At 39.2% G+C, this 17,522-nt stretch overlaps 1 protein-coding gene across 3 annotated transcripts in view; it reads right to left on the bottom strand.

Moving 5' to 3' along the window:
- LOC127953111 (NACHT, LRR and PYD domains-containing protein 12-like) overlaps positions 1-17,522 on the bottom strand; it is a 74,016-nt gene that overhangs the window by 38,917 nt on the left and 17,577 nt on the right. The window contains exons 3-5 of one of the 3 annotated variants that reach the window (XM_052552008.1): positions 15,009-16,943; positions 8,975-9,148; positions 8,477-8,650 (exon numbers count right to left, since the gene is read on the bottom strand). In XM_052552008.1, coding sequence (XP_052407968.1) covers positions 8,477-8,650; positions 8,975-9,148; positions 15,009-16,943 — 2,283 coding nt within the window. The remainder of the gene's footprint in view (positions 1-8,476; positions 8,651-8,974; positions 9,149-15,008; positions 16,944-17,522) is intronic. The other 2 variants (XM_052552009.1, XM_052552010.1) reach the window with 2 other exon arrangements.

Here is a 17,522-nt window from a genome sequence, read left to right on the forward strand (position 1 = left end):
TAAGTGTTAATCAACTCCAGAGGGTTAAAATATTAATTTGAAGCTTCTTTCTTTTCAGATTCTTACATCTTTATCAAAATAAGCTGTATATTAGCCCATTGGGAGAAAACCAGTAGATCTACGTCAAATAAGACATTTGAGCTCTTCATATAGTCAAAATGGCATAATCAATAACACCCTGCGAATATTCAACTGTAAGATTGGTTGGTGAATCAGGCTCCTCAAATCAAAGCATCAATTCATCGACTATTTGGGGTAACCCCTAATGTATTAGTAGTAGTAGCATTGTTGTTACATTGAGTCTTTTGACTCCTAAATTGTAATATATTTCTGACAGTTTCTTCACTTGCAGGGGCTCAAATTAAATGGTAAAATACTAGTGAAATGACTCTCAGAGCAGCTGGAGATGACATCTGTGTGTTCATATCATTAGGGCTGTACGATTAAGCAAAATTAGATCCAAAGGTGATAAATCACAATTAGGTAGAAGCTGCGATTGTCATTTGTATCTTTCAGTGAAGCTGTAATCTGTGACCTGTAGTAAATCTCAATTTGAAGGCCAGAGTTCCCTCTCGTGCTAAAACTCCTAATACATACCGCAGAAGAAACTGGAAAACCCAGCTGAATGAACAGAAGATTTAACTGCTTTTATTGATTCAATGTGACTAATAAACAAACAAATATGACAATATATCACTGCTTACAATACTATGAAATATAATGCATGCCATATTCTGTAAGCCACATCATCTCACAGAAGGATTTATTTCAAACACTCGGAAGGGAATACCCTATTGAGAAAGGAGGCCATCGAGGTTTTACCTCCTCAGGAGAGGGAATCCGGATTTTACTGCTGGTATTTTATAGTTCCAAAGAAGGATTGAGGTTTGTGGCTGATCATAGGTCTGAATCAGTTAAACTGCTCAGTCACGCGGCTAAAGTTCAAGATGCTCATAATCAAGCATGTTGTATCTCAAATCAGGTTTGAGGACTGGTTTGTCATGATAGATCTCAAAGACGCATACTTCCATGTCTCCATCCTTCCCCAACACAGGAAGTTTCTGAGGTTTGCTATCAAGGCGAAGCATACCAATATCGAGTACTTCCAATCGGTCTTGCACTCTCACCCTGGCATGTCTACGAAGTGTGTGGATGCTACTCTGGTTCCACTGCGACTGCAGGGCATCTGCATATTAAACTGCATCCCAAATTATTATGCAAGCGATATATCAATAGCATTCTGGTACAATAAAGAGTCAGGTTTTTGTCTGTGTGGTTTTTCACATATTTTTAGATAACTGGTATCAGTCTCAGACAGATTTGTTCAATAGTTTGCCAGGTCTTCTTAGGTAAATGGAAACCCTACTTAAATAGTTTGTTTCACATTATTAAGAAAGTTACAGTTCTCATGAAATATGGTGAGGAAGAAAGATCTTTCTAAAGATGAAAAGTATGAAAAAATGCAATGTCTTGCAAAAGGCATCAAAACAAACAATATTTCATGAAAAGCTAATAGAAATGATTGAACGGTCAAAAGATTTGTGAGTGTCAGAAGCAATCGAAAGGTCTTCTTTCCATTTGATTGTTGGTAAAGTTATGGTTTTATTTGAATTAGCTATAATTTTGTATATTTTGGAAAGTAATTTTTTCGGGGAGGATATATTAATTAAATCTGCCAATGCGGTAGGAAGGTGAGTGTTGATAGTTCTGTTGTTGATTTTGGATAATACAGCTGAATTGAGTTGCAGATAATTCAAGAATTGATTGCTCCTGATACCGTACTCCTGGACTAAGTAAGAAAATGAAACAAGGTTGTTAGACTGAAAAATGTGCTTTAAATGTGAGATGCCCTTTTGTGCCCATTTATGAAAATGTAGTGTTTTTTTGTTGCTTGTGAAATCAGGGTTATTCCAGAGTGGGGTGAGTTCAGATGGGGCCTGATTGGAGTTGGTGATGTGATGATATTTCCACCAGGCTGTCAGAGCAGAGGCTATTGTCAATGATTTGAAACATGGGTGGTGTTTAATGGACTGACTAAGAAATGGGATGTCTGATATGTGCAAATTTTCGCAGAGTGATTGTTCTATGTCTAGCCATGTAGCCATGTCTGACTGAGTGGGGTGAGTCCATTTATATATGTATTGAAGTTGGTTTGCTAGTGAGTAATGGTAAAAATGCGGTGCTTCTAGTCCTCCAAAGGATTTGGGTTTTTGTAAAGTGCTTAATTTTATCCGGGGTGGTTTATTTTTCCAGTAGAATCGGGTATTGATGGAGTCTAAAGATTTGAACCAACTGAGAGAAGGTTGGGTTGGGATCATTGAGAAAAAATAGTTTATTTTTGGAAGTACTGTCATTTTGATTATAGCTATTCTGCCCTGGATGGAGAGTGGTAAGTTGTGCCAGCGGTGAAGGTCGTCTTCTAATGTTTTCAGTAGAGGAGTGAAGTTGAGTCCAGTCAGCTCTGACAGCCTGGAGGAAACCTTAACACCTAAATAAGTGATGTGGCCTGTGCATAGAGGAATGGGTGATACCTGGGCTACAACGTCCCATTTAGTTTGATGTAGCGGAAGAATTGAAGATTTATTCCAATTTATTGCATAATCTGATATTGTAGAATATAGATAAATGGTTTTAGTTATTTCTTGCAGAGATGATTGAGGATTTAGCAAAAAGAGTAAAATGTCATCAGCATATAAACTAATCTTGTGTTGTGTTTGGGGTGTGTGGATTCCTCTGATGAGTGGGTTCTGACGGATGGGCTGCTGCTAAGGGTTCAATGAAGATGTTGAATAAAGAAGGAGAGGGTGGGCATCCTTGCCTAGTCCCCCTGTGCAGTGTGAAGCTTTGTGATGTTAGTCCATTGGTTGTGACTGTGGCAGAAGGTGATGTGTATAGAATTTTAATCCAATTAATAAACGACTCACCAAAGCCAAATTTTTGTAATGTGGTGAATAAAAAGTTCCAATTGACTCTGTCAAAAGCTTTTTTTGCATCTAAAGTAACTATAATGGTATTTTCCTGTTGTAGTGATGAATAATGGATTAAATCGTATAATCTGCGTGTGTTGTTGGATGCCTGCCTACCTTTAATAAAACCAGTCTGATCCGGGTGGATTATGAGCGGGATAATTTTTTCAATTCTATGTGCAAGAACTTTACTGATTATTTTAATGTCTACATTGATGAGAGATATAGGATGGTAGTTTGATGGAAGGGTTGGGTCTTTATTAGGTTTAAGAATAAGAGAAATAGTGGCTGTGTTCATGTTCACTGGTAGTCTTGAATTTTCTTTTATTTCCGTTATTGCTCTGATAAATAATGGAGATAAAATGGACCAGAAATGTTTATAGAACTCAGCAGTGAAGCCATCAGGTCCTGGTGCTTTATTGTTAGGCATTTGACTCAGTGCGATATGGAGTTCTTTTTCTATGATTGGATTATCCAGTGCGCTGATTTGTTCGGTGTTTTGGGAGTTGAATATTATTGAAAAATAAATCAATATCATCTTGTCTTGTGTTATTATCCGATGAGTAAAGTTTGGCATAGAAGTTTCAAAATATTGTATTTATTTCTTATGGAGAGTTGGTAGGCTTCCCTGCTGAGTCCTTAATAGTTGCAATTGTTACTTTTTCTCAGTTTCTTTTGATCTGATTGGCCAAATATTTACTAGATTTGTTGCTATGATGGTAGGTTTCTTGACTAAGTCTATGAATTAGAAATTGAGTTTTTTTTATTTATGATTTAGTTTAGTAGGAATTTTTGTTTTCTTAATTCATTATATACTTCTGTTTGGTTATTTGCATGTAATATTTCAAGTTCTTTTATTTTATTTTCTAGTCTGATTTCTTCTTGTTTTTCTATTTTCTTTTTATGGACAGAGAATGAAATGATTTTACCTCGTAATACTGCTTTGCCTGTTTCCCAAAGTAATGAAGCTGATAACTTTGGTGAGTCGTTTATTTCTAGGAAGGATGTCCACTCTCTTTTAAGATAACTATCGAACTCTTGGTCTTTAAAGGGGGGGGGGGTGAAATGCTATTTCATGCATACTGAGTTTTTTTACACTGTTAAAGAGTTGGATTCCCATGCTAAACATGGACAAAGTTTCAAAAATTAAGTTGTACGTTTGAAGGAGTATTTCTGTTCCAAAAATACTCCTTCCGGTTTGTCACAAGTTTCGTAAAGTTTTTTTCGAGTATGGCTCTGTGTGACGTTAGATGGGGCGGAATTTCCTTATATGGGTCCTAAGAGCACTTCTGCCGGAAGAGCGCGCGCTCCCGTATAGCAGAGCACTGAGAGCACAACAGGCATTCACTGATCAGAGCGAGAGCGTCGCGAAATATCACAAAAGGAGTGTATTTTTGGTTGCCAGGGCAAGACAACCCTGCACAGATTACCAAAAAAAACAGCATTAAGGGACCAGTGGATGGAGTTTTTTTCTACAGAGCATCAACGGAGTTGTGCAAGTGTTTGTTCCCTGCATTTCGAAGATGCTTGTTTTACAAACAAGGCCCAGTTTGACGACGGATTTGCGTATCGTTTATTTCTTAAGGATGATGCAATCCCAAGGAAAAAGGGTCACGATCGTGTGTTGGAACCGCAGGCGGTGAGTAAAACTGCTTCAAATATCTCTGCCTCCTTGTTAGTGCGTCCCCTCCCATGCCAGAGACCCGGGTTCGAGCCCCGCTCGGAGCGAGTCGTTGCTGCTGCTGCTGCTTTCGTTCAGTTTCAGCCTCTTAATCTGATTTTGGATCATAAATAAACGGCTGAATCTGACTGTAAGCCATGGTTTGTTTTGGATGATGGGTTTTCCCTCAGGGTAATGTCACAGCTTCCACATGCTCTCAACGCAAAAGCCTATTTGCGCTCGTGATTCTTTAGCTCTGCCCACACGCCACGCCTCCAGCCGGTCGTGTTTTTCCGGGAAAAATCGGTACAGACTATCTTTCTCTTATGAATATAATAAAACTAAAGACTTTTTGGATTTATGAAGGATGCAGTACTACTCTATATGTACTCAAGATTAACAGGATATTGAGTGAAAACGAGCATTTCACAGGTTTTGAGAAGTAGAGTAGGCTTGTTGTTTGTTGTTTCTCAAATTCTATTAGAGATAAAATTGCAACCATTCAGCCGTCAGCTACAGTATCGCATCAGACAGTGCACTATAGACCCCCTGAGGAACAGTTCCACTCATTCTCTACCATAGGAGAGGAAGAATTGTATAAACTTGTTAAATCATCTAAACCAACAACATGTATGTTAGACCCTATACCATCTAAGCTCCTAAAATAGGTGCTTCCAGAAGTCATAGATCCTCTTCTGACTATTATTAATTCCTCATTGTCATTAGGATATGTCCCCAAAACCTTCACACTGGCTGTTATTAAGCCTCTCATCAAAAAACCACAACTTGACCCCAAAGAACTAGTTAATTATAGACCAATCTCGAATCTCCCTTTTTTGTCCAAGATACTAGAAAAGGTGGTATCCTCACAATTATATTCCTTCTTAGAGATAAATGGTATATGTGAGGATTTCCAGTCAGGATTTAGACCGTATCATAGTACTGAGACTGCTGTCCTTAGAGTTACAAATGATCTGCTCTTATCATCTGATCGTGGGTGTATCTCTCTATTAGTTTTATTGGAACTTAGTGCTGCGTTTGATACAATTGACCACAACATTCATTTGCATAGACTTGAACACTTTGTTGGCATCAGTGGAAGTGCATTAGCATGGTTTAAATCGTACTTATATGATCGCCATCAGTTCGTAGCAGTGAATGAAGATGTATCCTATCGATCACAAGTGCAGTATGGAGTACCTCAAGGGTCAGTACTAGGGCCGCTACTCTTCAAGCTTTATATGTTACCCTTGGGAGATATCATCAGGAAACATGGTGTTAGCTTTCACTGTTATGCTGATGATACTCAGCTCTATATTTCTTCGCGGCCTGGTGAAAAACACCAATTTGAAAAACTAATGGAATGCATAGTCAATATAAAAAACTGGATGACGAGTAATTTCTTACTGCTAAATTCTGAAAAAACAGAGGTGTTAATTATAGGACCTAAAAACTCCACTTGTAATAACCTAGAACACTGTCTAAGACTTGAAGGTTGCTCTGTCAATTCTTCGTCATCAGTTAAGAACCTAGGTGTGCTATTTGATCGAAATCTTTCCTTAGAAAGCCATGTTTCTAGCGTTTGTAAAACTGAATTTTTCCATCTCAAAAATATATCTAAATTACGGCCTATGCTCTAAATGTCAAATGCAGAAATGTTAATACATGCATTTATGACCTCAAGGTTAGATTTATTGTAATGCTTTATTGGGTGGTTGTTCTGCACGCTTAGTAAACAAACTACAGCTAGTCCAAAATGCAGCACCAAGAGTTCTTACTAGAACCAGGAAGTATGACCATATCAGCCCGGTCCTGTCAACACTGCACTGGCTCCCTATCAAGCATCGTATAGATTTTAAAATATTGCTTATTATTTATAAAGCCCTGAATGGTTTAGCACCTCAGTATTTGAATAAGCTCCTTGGTCCCACTTTATATTAGGTGGCCTTAACTACTATGTACTTACATAAAAAATAAGTACAATGTACTTATTGTGTTCATATTGTATAGTAAAACACTTTTGCTGCTATTGAGGTGGGATAGGGGTAAGGTTAGGGAGAGGGTTGGAGGTATGGGTAAGTTTAAGGGTGGGTTAAGGTGTAAAGTATGGGTCAACAGTGTAATTATAAATGTAATTACAGAAATTAAATACAGATGTAATTACATGTCGTTTTTTTTAAATTTAAGTACAATGTAAAAACATGTACACAATAAGTACATTGTACTAAATTATTAATTAAAATGTAAGTACATAGTTGTTAAGGCCAATTAATATAAAGTGGGTCCAGCTCCTTTTACATTATAATCCTCTACGTCCGCTACGTTCTCAAAACTCAGGCAATTTGATAATTCCTAGAATATCAAAAATCAACTGCGGGCGGCAGATCCTTTTCCTATTTGGCGCCTAAACTCTGGAATAACCTACCTAACATTGTTCGGGAAGCAGACACACTCTTGCAGTTTAAATCTAGATTAAAGACCCATCTCTTTAACCTGGCATACACATACTAATATGCTTTTAATATCCAAATCCGTTAAAGGATTTTTAGGCTGCATTAATTAGGTAAACCGGAACCGGAGACACTTCCCATAACACCCTATGTACTCGCTACATAATTCAAAGAATGGCATCTACGCTAATATTTGTCTGTTTCTCTCTTGTTCCTAGGTCACCGTGGCCACCAGATCCAGTCTGTGTCCAGATCAGAGGGTCACTGCAGTCACCCGGATCCAGTACGTATCCAGACCAGATGGTGGATCAGCACCTAGAAAGGACCTCTACATCCCTGAAAGACAGCGGAGACCAGGACAACTAGAGCCCCAGATACAGATCCCCTGTAAAGACCTTGTCTCAGAGGAGCACCAGGACAAGACCACAGGAAACGGATGATTCTTCTGCACAATCTGACTTTGCTGCAGCCTGGAATTGAACTACTGGTTTCATCTGGTCAGAGGAGAACTGGCCCCCAAACTGAGCCTGGTTTCTCCCAAGGTTTTTTTCTCCATTCTGTCACTGATGGAGTTTCGGTTCCTTGCCGCTGTTGCCTCCGGCTTGCTTAGTTGGAGACACTTCATCTACAGCGATATCGTTGACTTGATTGCAAATAAATGCACACACACTATTTAACGGAACAGAGATGACATAACTGAATTCAATGATGAACTGCCTTTAACTATCATTTTGCATTATTGACACTGTTTTCCTAATGAATGTTGTTCAGTTGCTTTGACGCAATGTATTTTGTTCACAGACATGGTTTTATGTTTACACAGCGCGTTACACAAATGTGTAAAAAGACAGTATAAGTCATTATAATCAGTAATTATGTCCCCACTGGATGCAAAAAATGCCTTGTTTGTAATGGGGTTTATTGGTTTTGTCTATTCAACTAGATCTTCTTAGTGATCCAGTGGAACCATTTCACCAAATCTATCTGAACCATTGGAAACGGTTAGCACCTCAGTATTCAGTAATCCACAAATTACTCAAGTTATTTGGTTTTAACTGTGCCTTACACTCCCTCTGATGCGAAATAAACCAATATCCCAAGTTATTCAGTTACTCCTAACAGTACATTGACTAGACTACTAAAAGAGAACCGATGATGGGATGTGCACAAGCAGAGCAGCTGGACTGAATCTTGTGCTGCTGGCCTGGGAGACAGCATAGTATGTTAAGGGTCATAACATTACTGTCACATGCTTGAGGCATCTGGCCAATCACAATGTGATTTCAGAACGATGAGCTTTTGTTCAAATCGAAACATTTCAGAAACAATAATGTACATTATATGGAAAATAATCATATGACCCCTTTAATGGCACATTGTAACAGTTGTGAAAGCCAAACCTCAGCACACTGAGAGGACAGATTGGAGTCCTCAGTCCAGCAGAGAGTAGTTTCACTCCTGAATCCTGCAGGTGATTGTTACTCAGGTCCAGCTCTCTCAGTGGGAGGTTTGATGACTGTAGAGCTGAAGCCACAATTTCACAGTGCCGATCAATGAGATTACAGGCAGTTAATCTGAAAAAAGGAACAACCTTGTTTAAAACGCATGCTGATGTGCTGGTGTTTCCTGCAGGACTTCCTTGATAAAAGAATTTCACAATAAAATTATGTGCACTGCAACAATGGATGGTTTATTTTTAATGACCTCCAGGATTGTGAATTATATGTTTGTCTGGAGCATTTTGTCTAAACCTTAACTTTAGGTGAAACCGGTAAAGTGGGAAAAAATGTCTTGTATGCTTGTAAAAGTGTTATATTTATTTTTTCTTCATAAACATTCTAGACATTGAACTGTACTCTAACGTCAACATATTGGACAAATTAAAGTGAAAACCAAACCTCAGTATTTTGAGTTGACAGTTTGGACTCTTCAGTCCATCGGAGAGGAGTTTTACTGCTGAATCCTGCAGGTGGTTTCTACTCAGGTCCAGCTCTCTCAGCGGGGAGTTTGATGATTGTAGAGTATAAGCCACAATTTCACAGTGTTGATCAGCGAGCTTACAGGCTGTTAATCTGAAAAGAGGGGAAACACTTGCTTGTATGATGGTGTTTCCATCAGATTGTTTTCATGATAAATAAAACTTTACCATCAATCTGTTCTTGACCATTCCCTGACTGGTCTTGTCTTATCATGAAAGTCCGGCCAATAAAATAGGTTTGACACATATTTCATGAACATCATCTGTATGATGCTTCACTACTTTTGTTTCTTCTTGTTTATACAAACAGTCTTCTAAGCCAAGTGTCATTATAAATATTTTCAGATTCATGTTTTCCTAACAGAATTAAATACATAAACCAGATATACTGACTTGGCTATTTTCCTCCTGTGGGAACAGTTTTAAATGAAGAGTTTAGATGTGAAAGCCTCTAAGTAAGGCTGAACTGTAAATAGTATCTGCTTCAATATTGTGATGTGCACATCTGCGATAGTCACATCACAGGATGTGTGATTTTTGTTATACTATTTGTTATATTTATACTGATTGTTTTTGAGACAGCTCGATGTCTACTCTGGACATGATGCGGCTGTTACAAATCCTTTGAACTTTGTGACAGCATCACTGATTATAATGGGTTCTATTGTATGTTGTCACATTGTGCCGCACCACGCCGCTCAAGTCCATTGTATAAATGGTGAGAGCCACTCTAATACACGTGAACACTGGGTTCACAAAAATGGTTCACTACATGAAGCTTTTAACACAATGTGCATTAGCAACATCTGGTGGTCAGACTTGGTTTCTCCACCAAAACATCGCAGAGCAGAGGATGGTTTAGAAAAGTTTTTAATCTGTGTCAACTCTTGTCATGTGTAGTCTGGTCAACAGATTCAAATATTGATCAATAATTAAAAATATAAAAGTTAACTGTGTTAAAATATTTTAATTTCATTATTATTATTATTATCATAACTAATTAATTAATGTTTTAAACTGACAGCCCTAGGTTCTATAGAAGTACTAATACTTCTGAATAGGTTGAGGCTGGGATTTAGTGCATTTGAAGTGAAAGCAGAGTTCTGCATGGGTCCATTTTTGTAGGCCTGCCCGCACCCGCAAAGTTCAGCACCAGATCTGACCCGTCACCCATGATAATTTCAAAATTAAATCCGTAACCGCCCAGACCGTTAATATTTGGCCTGTTACCCGATCTTTGCCCATGATAAACCACACATGCTAAAATTAAAGTGCTTTACTTTTTATCTCGCACCTTTCTCAACATCACAACAGGGTCATGAATGGGCTAATGAAAAAAAGAGTGCGCTTTGTTTTGCGCGATTCAAGTAGCCTATCATCGTCACCTAAATAGGCTATGGAACGTCTTGGTTACGTATGTAACCCTCGTTCCCTGAAGGGTTACGTATGGGATCTCGCCCGAGATTTAGAGACAGCAGGCGAGATTTAGGCGAGTTCATTCTCCACACGAGGAAGACGAATCCTGAAACACTGCCTTGTTAAAACTTTCAAATACCGTGCGATTCCGCAGCAACCCCCGGAAGACCTGAACCACGAACAAAGAGAACATGCTCACGCCAGGCTCCAGCACACGCACGCTATTTTCAAAAGACCACGCTCACACACGCTGGCCCATGCAAGTATCGTTTTGTATGGCGATGTGCTTAAATGCTGCTTAAAGTTTGTCTATGATTTGAGTTGTTGTTGGCGTCCAAGGGTTACTGTACTTGTGAGTTTGCATAACTGAGCTCATTCACAGTCCACGCTCTCTCTCTCTCACCTCCCTCCTCTCTCATTCATTCTCTCTCTCTCTCACTCTCTCCCTCATTTGGATTCTGTTATGTCTTGTACAAAGTTTACTGTCTGTAATGTCGTATGGTATTTACTCTGTGTGATTTGTAGTTTGATGTATTATTAGTTCAATTATTAAAAACCCATATATTCATGACTGCCTCCGAACCGCTCACATTACGAGTCATAGAAAGTGTCTGATCTTAGCTACAAGCTTTACTTTTAGAAACTAAATTTATCATAATGATAGGATAATGTTTTCATGGCCAGAGAATATTTTTCCTTGAATTATAAGAAGTGATAACTTTATTGAAAATTGATAAGTTAATCTTACGGCCGTTTGCTGGACAAACCACTGTTTGATTTGCAGTAATTTACAGTAAGAGATATCACTATAATTGATATGAAGAATGGAATATTGACATATTAATGAGTGAATTACAGTGCCCTGTAATGAGTTATTTATATGTATGAAATTGAGCTATTTTTCATCTTCAATAAAATTTAGTGTAACTGTCATATGAGATATATATTAATCATATTCCTGATTAATTATTCAAATTCCCTATATATCATTTGAGTTAATTATTATGTACAACCCAGTGTGGCTACACCACTCAAGCCCGATGCTCTCCGCTGCCCGGGAAAGCAAGGCCGTCAGCACGGGATCGGACTCGGACAACGCTGGCACTCCTGAGGGAGGCAACGCAGCCGAACCCTCATCTCCCGAGGACTCAAGCCCGCCTTGTGATGCGGCGATCGACATACTGTCCTCTTCGCGAGCCCCGAATGAGATGTCAGGAGACTGAGAGGGTCCAGCAAGCTCATCCGGGAACTCAACCGGCTGCGGCGTATGTGAGGGGGGTGTGGCCTGAGGAGGTTCGCTCGTCGGGGAAGCCCACACAGTAACCCTCGGATTACCCTCGCCAGCAGCCGAAGTAGCCTTCTTATGAGAAGAAGAGCTAGAACGAGGTGTGGCAGAGGGGACTCTATACCTTTTAAGGTAATCGAGTCTCGATCTCAACGCCGAGATGGTCATGTCCCCGCAATGAGAACATGAGCCATCCACGAACGCAGTCTCAGCGTGCTGGAAGCCCATACACATGACACAGCGATCGTGACCGTCACGAGGAGCGATATATCGGCCTGTATCTCTTTTGTGAGAAAAATTGCTCTTTTAGGGGTGTTGAAGCGCTTAGGGAACGCGGGAGCTGTCGCAGGAAACCCAGACAAACCGCTGAATCGCGCCGTCACACCAACACCAGCTCTTGCTTGTAAACACTCCGGTGATTGCAGCAAGCGATGTGCTCGGCTCCGGAGCGAAAGCTTGAATGCGAGTTGCTCGCGTTGCTCCTTATATACCCGCTCAGCGGGGCGGAGCTCGCGATGCAAATTCCGCAGACTAAGGTACTTTGTGTACCATTGGCTCATTTTGTACCACTCGAAGGTAATTGGGCTCTCGGGCGAGATCCCATTCGTAACGTTGAACGTGACTGACTGAAAGGGAACCTGACAACTATATGCAAATAGACCTATTTATGACAAAATACTAATAAAAATAAAACATACCACCTGAGCCTGTCACTCACAAACAATACCCTATAGGCATATGCCTATGCATTTGCTTCCCTTACTGTGCAGGAAGAGGATATCGTCCACACTCCCAGGTTCAAATTGCATTCTCCATTCTTGAAGCCTCGAAAGTCTCTCTCACTCGCAGCGCTGGATGCTGGGATGAGAAAACATTCTGCGCAATCATTGCCAGATTGGCAAATGTTTTCGCATGCTCAGCATTAACAAAAGTCACACTATTGCAGTGGTGGTGACTTGATGGGTCAAAAGTCATAATGTTGTTGCGTATGTGTAATGGTAATTTAGACATGCAAATATTGCACATATTTTTCATCAGTGCTACTACCTGCCCACAAGGAGTTAATTATCCGCCTGCATCCCCGCCCGTAAATTTTAGGAATGTCACAATCCACCCGTTTTAGCCACTTTATGCGTATACCTCTAAGTGAGGCCTCTAAGTGAAAGCAATTGATGAACATATACTATGTGTGGGGAGTATTCACTCAGTGTCATTATCTCATTTTTGACCAAGGCTTTTGGAGGCCTTTGCATTGGAACTCTCTTCATATGCAAGCTTGAACTAACATCTATGTTTGTGTTAGAACTTAAAAACACGTACATGGTGCACCCGGGAACTGGGACATATACAAATGCTTGACCAGGCAGAGAGAGATATATGTAGTTGTGATTTCTGTGTTCTTGGCTACTTCTCACCTGACACTTGCATAGTAAGAAACTTTAATAAAATACACTGTATATCCACTACAGACTCCCTGTATCTTCATTCATGTTCCAACACCCCTGCAATGATAATTGCTTCACCTTATATCTGATTCTGCACTATAAGAGGGCTATGGGACACAAGCTGAACAGAGCCCACCTCTTGTCTCACATCTTCATGATTTCTCCCAATAGTCAGTAAAGTTAATTAAAGTGAATTTTTAAAAGTCAATTATAAAGTGAACCATAATTAACACAGCATGGCCATAACTTTACCCTTGTGTGACCTTGTGTGATTTTTTTTTTTTTTTTTTTTTTTTTACCATTTTCCACTTGATAGGGCCATTAGTGAAATGCAGAAAATACTTTCCCCCACAAATCTCCCTAGATAAGTTAGATTTTTACATAAAGATACTCATAATTTACCCATATTAATAATGGGGGTGTGAAGCACAAAGCATGTTTAGCCACTTGCTAGAGGTAGCCTGTTACGTAACAGTACACAAAAAAACAGACTAAGGAGATATGACAGATGTATGATTCTGAGCACCAATGACGAACATCTAATCTTGTAAAATGTGTGGTAAGTACTGCCACTCAGTAGCACACACAGAGTATGTGTGATCATGAATCTTGAAAGTGAAAGTGAAAAACGTGTGTGCATTCAAAAGCGATTTCAATGTCTCACATATTAATAGCGGCTTCCTGATGCCCGCAGTTTATATACAGTATAATTATCCAATGATATTATTGAGAGAGAAAGTATTGAAATATGATTTCAATACTTTCGGCGGGTTGTGGGAGGATGGGTGGGGGGAGGAATCACAATGCCAGATCAACATTGTGATGTCTGTCAGCCATCGGCGTGGACGATGGCATCGTCTATCGCGCCAACCCTAGTGTCATCATTATAAAATGGCGAGATCCTGGAAAACCTATAGCTTTAGAAAAGAAGCATTTCCTGTCACTCTGCGATGATTATCATGTGCTATCTTACATTGTGCTTTGGCTCAAATGTAATCAAGACCACCTGCTCTGTATAAATATATGCAACCTATTATGGTTTACGTATGTTTAGTTACAAGATAAAACATGGCAAAAAAGCCAAACATACACAATTTACATGTACTTTGACAGCACTTGGTTTAGTTTCTAAATGAAGCAGATTATTGTATTCTAAGTTTAAAGTGTGAAATGAATTTTCATTCAACAATGATGCTGCGTAAAACAAAAAGGTGAAAGTGGAGAAAAATATTAGTATAGTTTTTTCATGACAGTTTTTGGACACAGACACTGTGTAACTTTAAAAAATTAATGTGCAAGGTTTAACTAAAATAAGACAAATTATACACTGGTCCAAATGTTTTATTTTCTCACTGTGTGCAAATGAGACACTGAGTATTTGGAAAAAGAAACAAGAGATTCCTTATTTTGTGGAATAACTCTTGGGATACTGTTAAATTTGCGAAAATCTGAGTGACCAGCCCCCAGACCAGAACACAAAACTGCATATGGCTTAATTAAATTTTATGTCCTCAGAAATCTCTCCCATTCAACAAGAATTCAAAATTTTAAATGGTCATGATATAACAATTGGCTGCAAATCAATTGTTTTTTATTTTGTAAACAAAACACTGTACTTTATTTTTGTCCTAATATCCATATTTGTTTTGCCGTACCCAAACAGTGGGCCAATTGTCACATTGACCAGCACAGTCATAACTAAAATCCATTATGTTTTATGGTTGTCAGCACAAATCCAGAAAATATCATCAAACATTTTACAACTCTTTCAAATTATGTTTGTAATGCAATATGATGTTCATACTTACACAGCTTTTCTGCAGTTCCTCACAGCAGGTACCAGTCTCCTTCTGCCCTCTTTAGATTTGATGTTGTACTTATTGAAGTCTAGCTCATCCAGCACCTCCTCTGACATCAGGATTATGTTTGCCAAAGTTGAACATTGTGCAAGAGAGAATTTTTTCCTTTTTGTTTTAGAGTTTAAAAATGCCTGCATTTCTTTAACAACAGAATTATCTTTCATCTCAATCAAGCAGTGTGACAGATTCATCCATCTTTCAGGACTGATATTGTTTTTCTGACCTCGTTTGAGGTTTTGGATTATTTTCTTGAGGCTCTCTGGGTTGTTCTCGGTGTGTATCAGTACTTCCTGTAAGAGGCTTTGATTGGACTCCAGTGAGATACCATGAAGAAACCGAAGGAAGAGATCCAGGTGTCCATTTTCACTGCTCAAGGCTTTATTCACTGCTTCCTTCAGAAACACATCCAGAGGAATATTCCCACACTGAGTTCTGTTCTTTCCTGTCAGGAACATTTTAAGAATCTCAGTGTTCTTGTGTAAATAGCAGAAAAACACATACAGTGCTGCAAAAAACTCCTGAAAGCTCAAATGTACAAAACTATAAACCTTCCTCTGATAAATCACAGATTCCTCTCTAAAGATCTCAGTGCAGATCCCAGAATACACTGAGGCGTCAGTGACATCTATGCCGCTCTCTCTCAGGTCCTCCTCATAAAACATCACATTGCCCTTCATCAGCTGATTGAAAGCCAGTTCAGCAAGTTTCACAATCACTTCTCTGTTGGACTGCAGGAGTTTCTCTGGATGTCTCTCTTCATACTTCTGGTTCTTCATCTTTGTTTGAATGAGCAGGAAGTAGATGTACATTTCAGTCAGAGTTTGAGGGATTTCTGCACTGAGATCTTGTTTCAGGATGTTTTGAAGCACAGTGGATGAGATCCAGCAGAAGACGGGTATGTGACACATGATGTGGAGGCTTCTTGCTCTTCTGATGTGTGAGATGATTCTGCTGGCTTGATGCTCGTCACTGATTCTCTTCCTGAAATATTCCTCCTTCTGAGGGTCATTGAATCCCTGAATCTCTGTCACACGGTTGATGTAGTTGGAGGGGATCTGATTGGCTGCTGCTGGTCTGGTGGTGATCCAGATGAGAGCAGAGGGAAGCAGATCTCCTCTCAGGAGGTTTGACATCAACAGATCCACTGATGAAATCTCAGTCACATCAGAAACTTTCTGACTGTCTGTAAACATCAGTGTAATTCTGCTTTCATCCAGACCATCAAAGATGAACACAACTTTACATTCATCATAAATCTTTGAGTCCAGATGTTGAAGTTCAGGATGAAAGTCAAGCAGAAGTCTGTGAAGACTGTACTGATGATCTTTAATCAAGTTCATTTCTCTAAATGGAAGCACAAACATGAAATCTACATCCTGATTGGCTTTTCCCTCGGCCCAGTCCAGGATGAACTTCTGCACAGAGACGGTTTTTCCAATTCCAGCGATGCCTTTAGTAAGAACAGTCTTTATTGTGTCTTTCTTTCTTCTCTTCTCCTCATCTCCTGGTTCAGGTAAAGGATTAAAGATGTCATTGCAGTTGATTGGAGTGTCTTGGAGTGTCCTGTAACTTTTCTCCATCTGTAGCACTTCATGTTCTTCATTCACTCCTTCACTCTCTCCCTCTATGATGTACAGCTGTGTGTAAATCCTGTTCAGGAGGGTTTGATTCTCTTGTAGTTTGACTCCCTCAAATAAGCTCTCATACTTGTTCTTCATGCTGGTTTTGTGCTGGTCTTTGACTCTCTGTAGATCATCATGCTCTGGTTGATGAGAAAAGATCTGCAGGTTTGCTTCTGTGTCATGATGACTGAAGTGGTTCTGATGGTAAGGGGATGTGAAGGTCTGATAGGACACAAATCTGATCTGATCAGCTTTCCTGCCACTTAAAAGATATTAAAAAGAACAGACAAAAGCAAACAGAATAAACATTTATTGTTTCTTCAAAACATAGAACAAACTGTATGATTAGTAGTCTCCTTTTTAATATAATCAACCTATTATGGCCAACTAAATTCCTGATAACTATCGCCTGTTTCACATATAATCCGTCTGCAGTGCGTCTGCAGTCCGTGTGCATTACGTATGTGGTGCTGAAGCAGCACAGACTCATTGTGCTTTCACACATGACACGTTTGCAGTCCTACTGATCTGGGCTGTTTAAGCCACAAAACACAACATTTGTCTATTGTTTTTATATCAAATCATGTAAAAAAATAATAATAAAAAAAAACTAATCAAAAAGCTTTTTCAGCATTGTGATATTCTTTCATCACAGTACAGTAACAATCTTTCATAGACATATTTAAATTCAAATATAAACAACGTATTACTCATGCATTTGACTGCTAGGTTTTTATAATAAGTTGCTGAAAAAAGCTGCAACACATTTAAACACAACATAAGCCTACTTTTCTTGTTAGGCTATCACAAACATTTAAAATGAAAACTCCCCACTGACAGA

This window comes from Carassius gibelio, chromosome B3 (assembly GCF_023724105.1).
Source record: "Carassius gibelio isolate Cgi1373 ecotype wild population from Czech Republic chromosome B3, carGib1.2-hapl.c, whole genome shotgun sequence".
In the NCBI taxonomy this organism is placed as follows: domain Eukaryota; kingdom Metazoa; phylum Chordata; class Actinopteri; order Cypriniformes; family Cyprinidae; genus Carassius; species Carassius gibelio.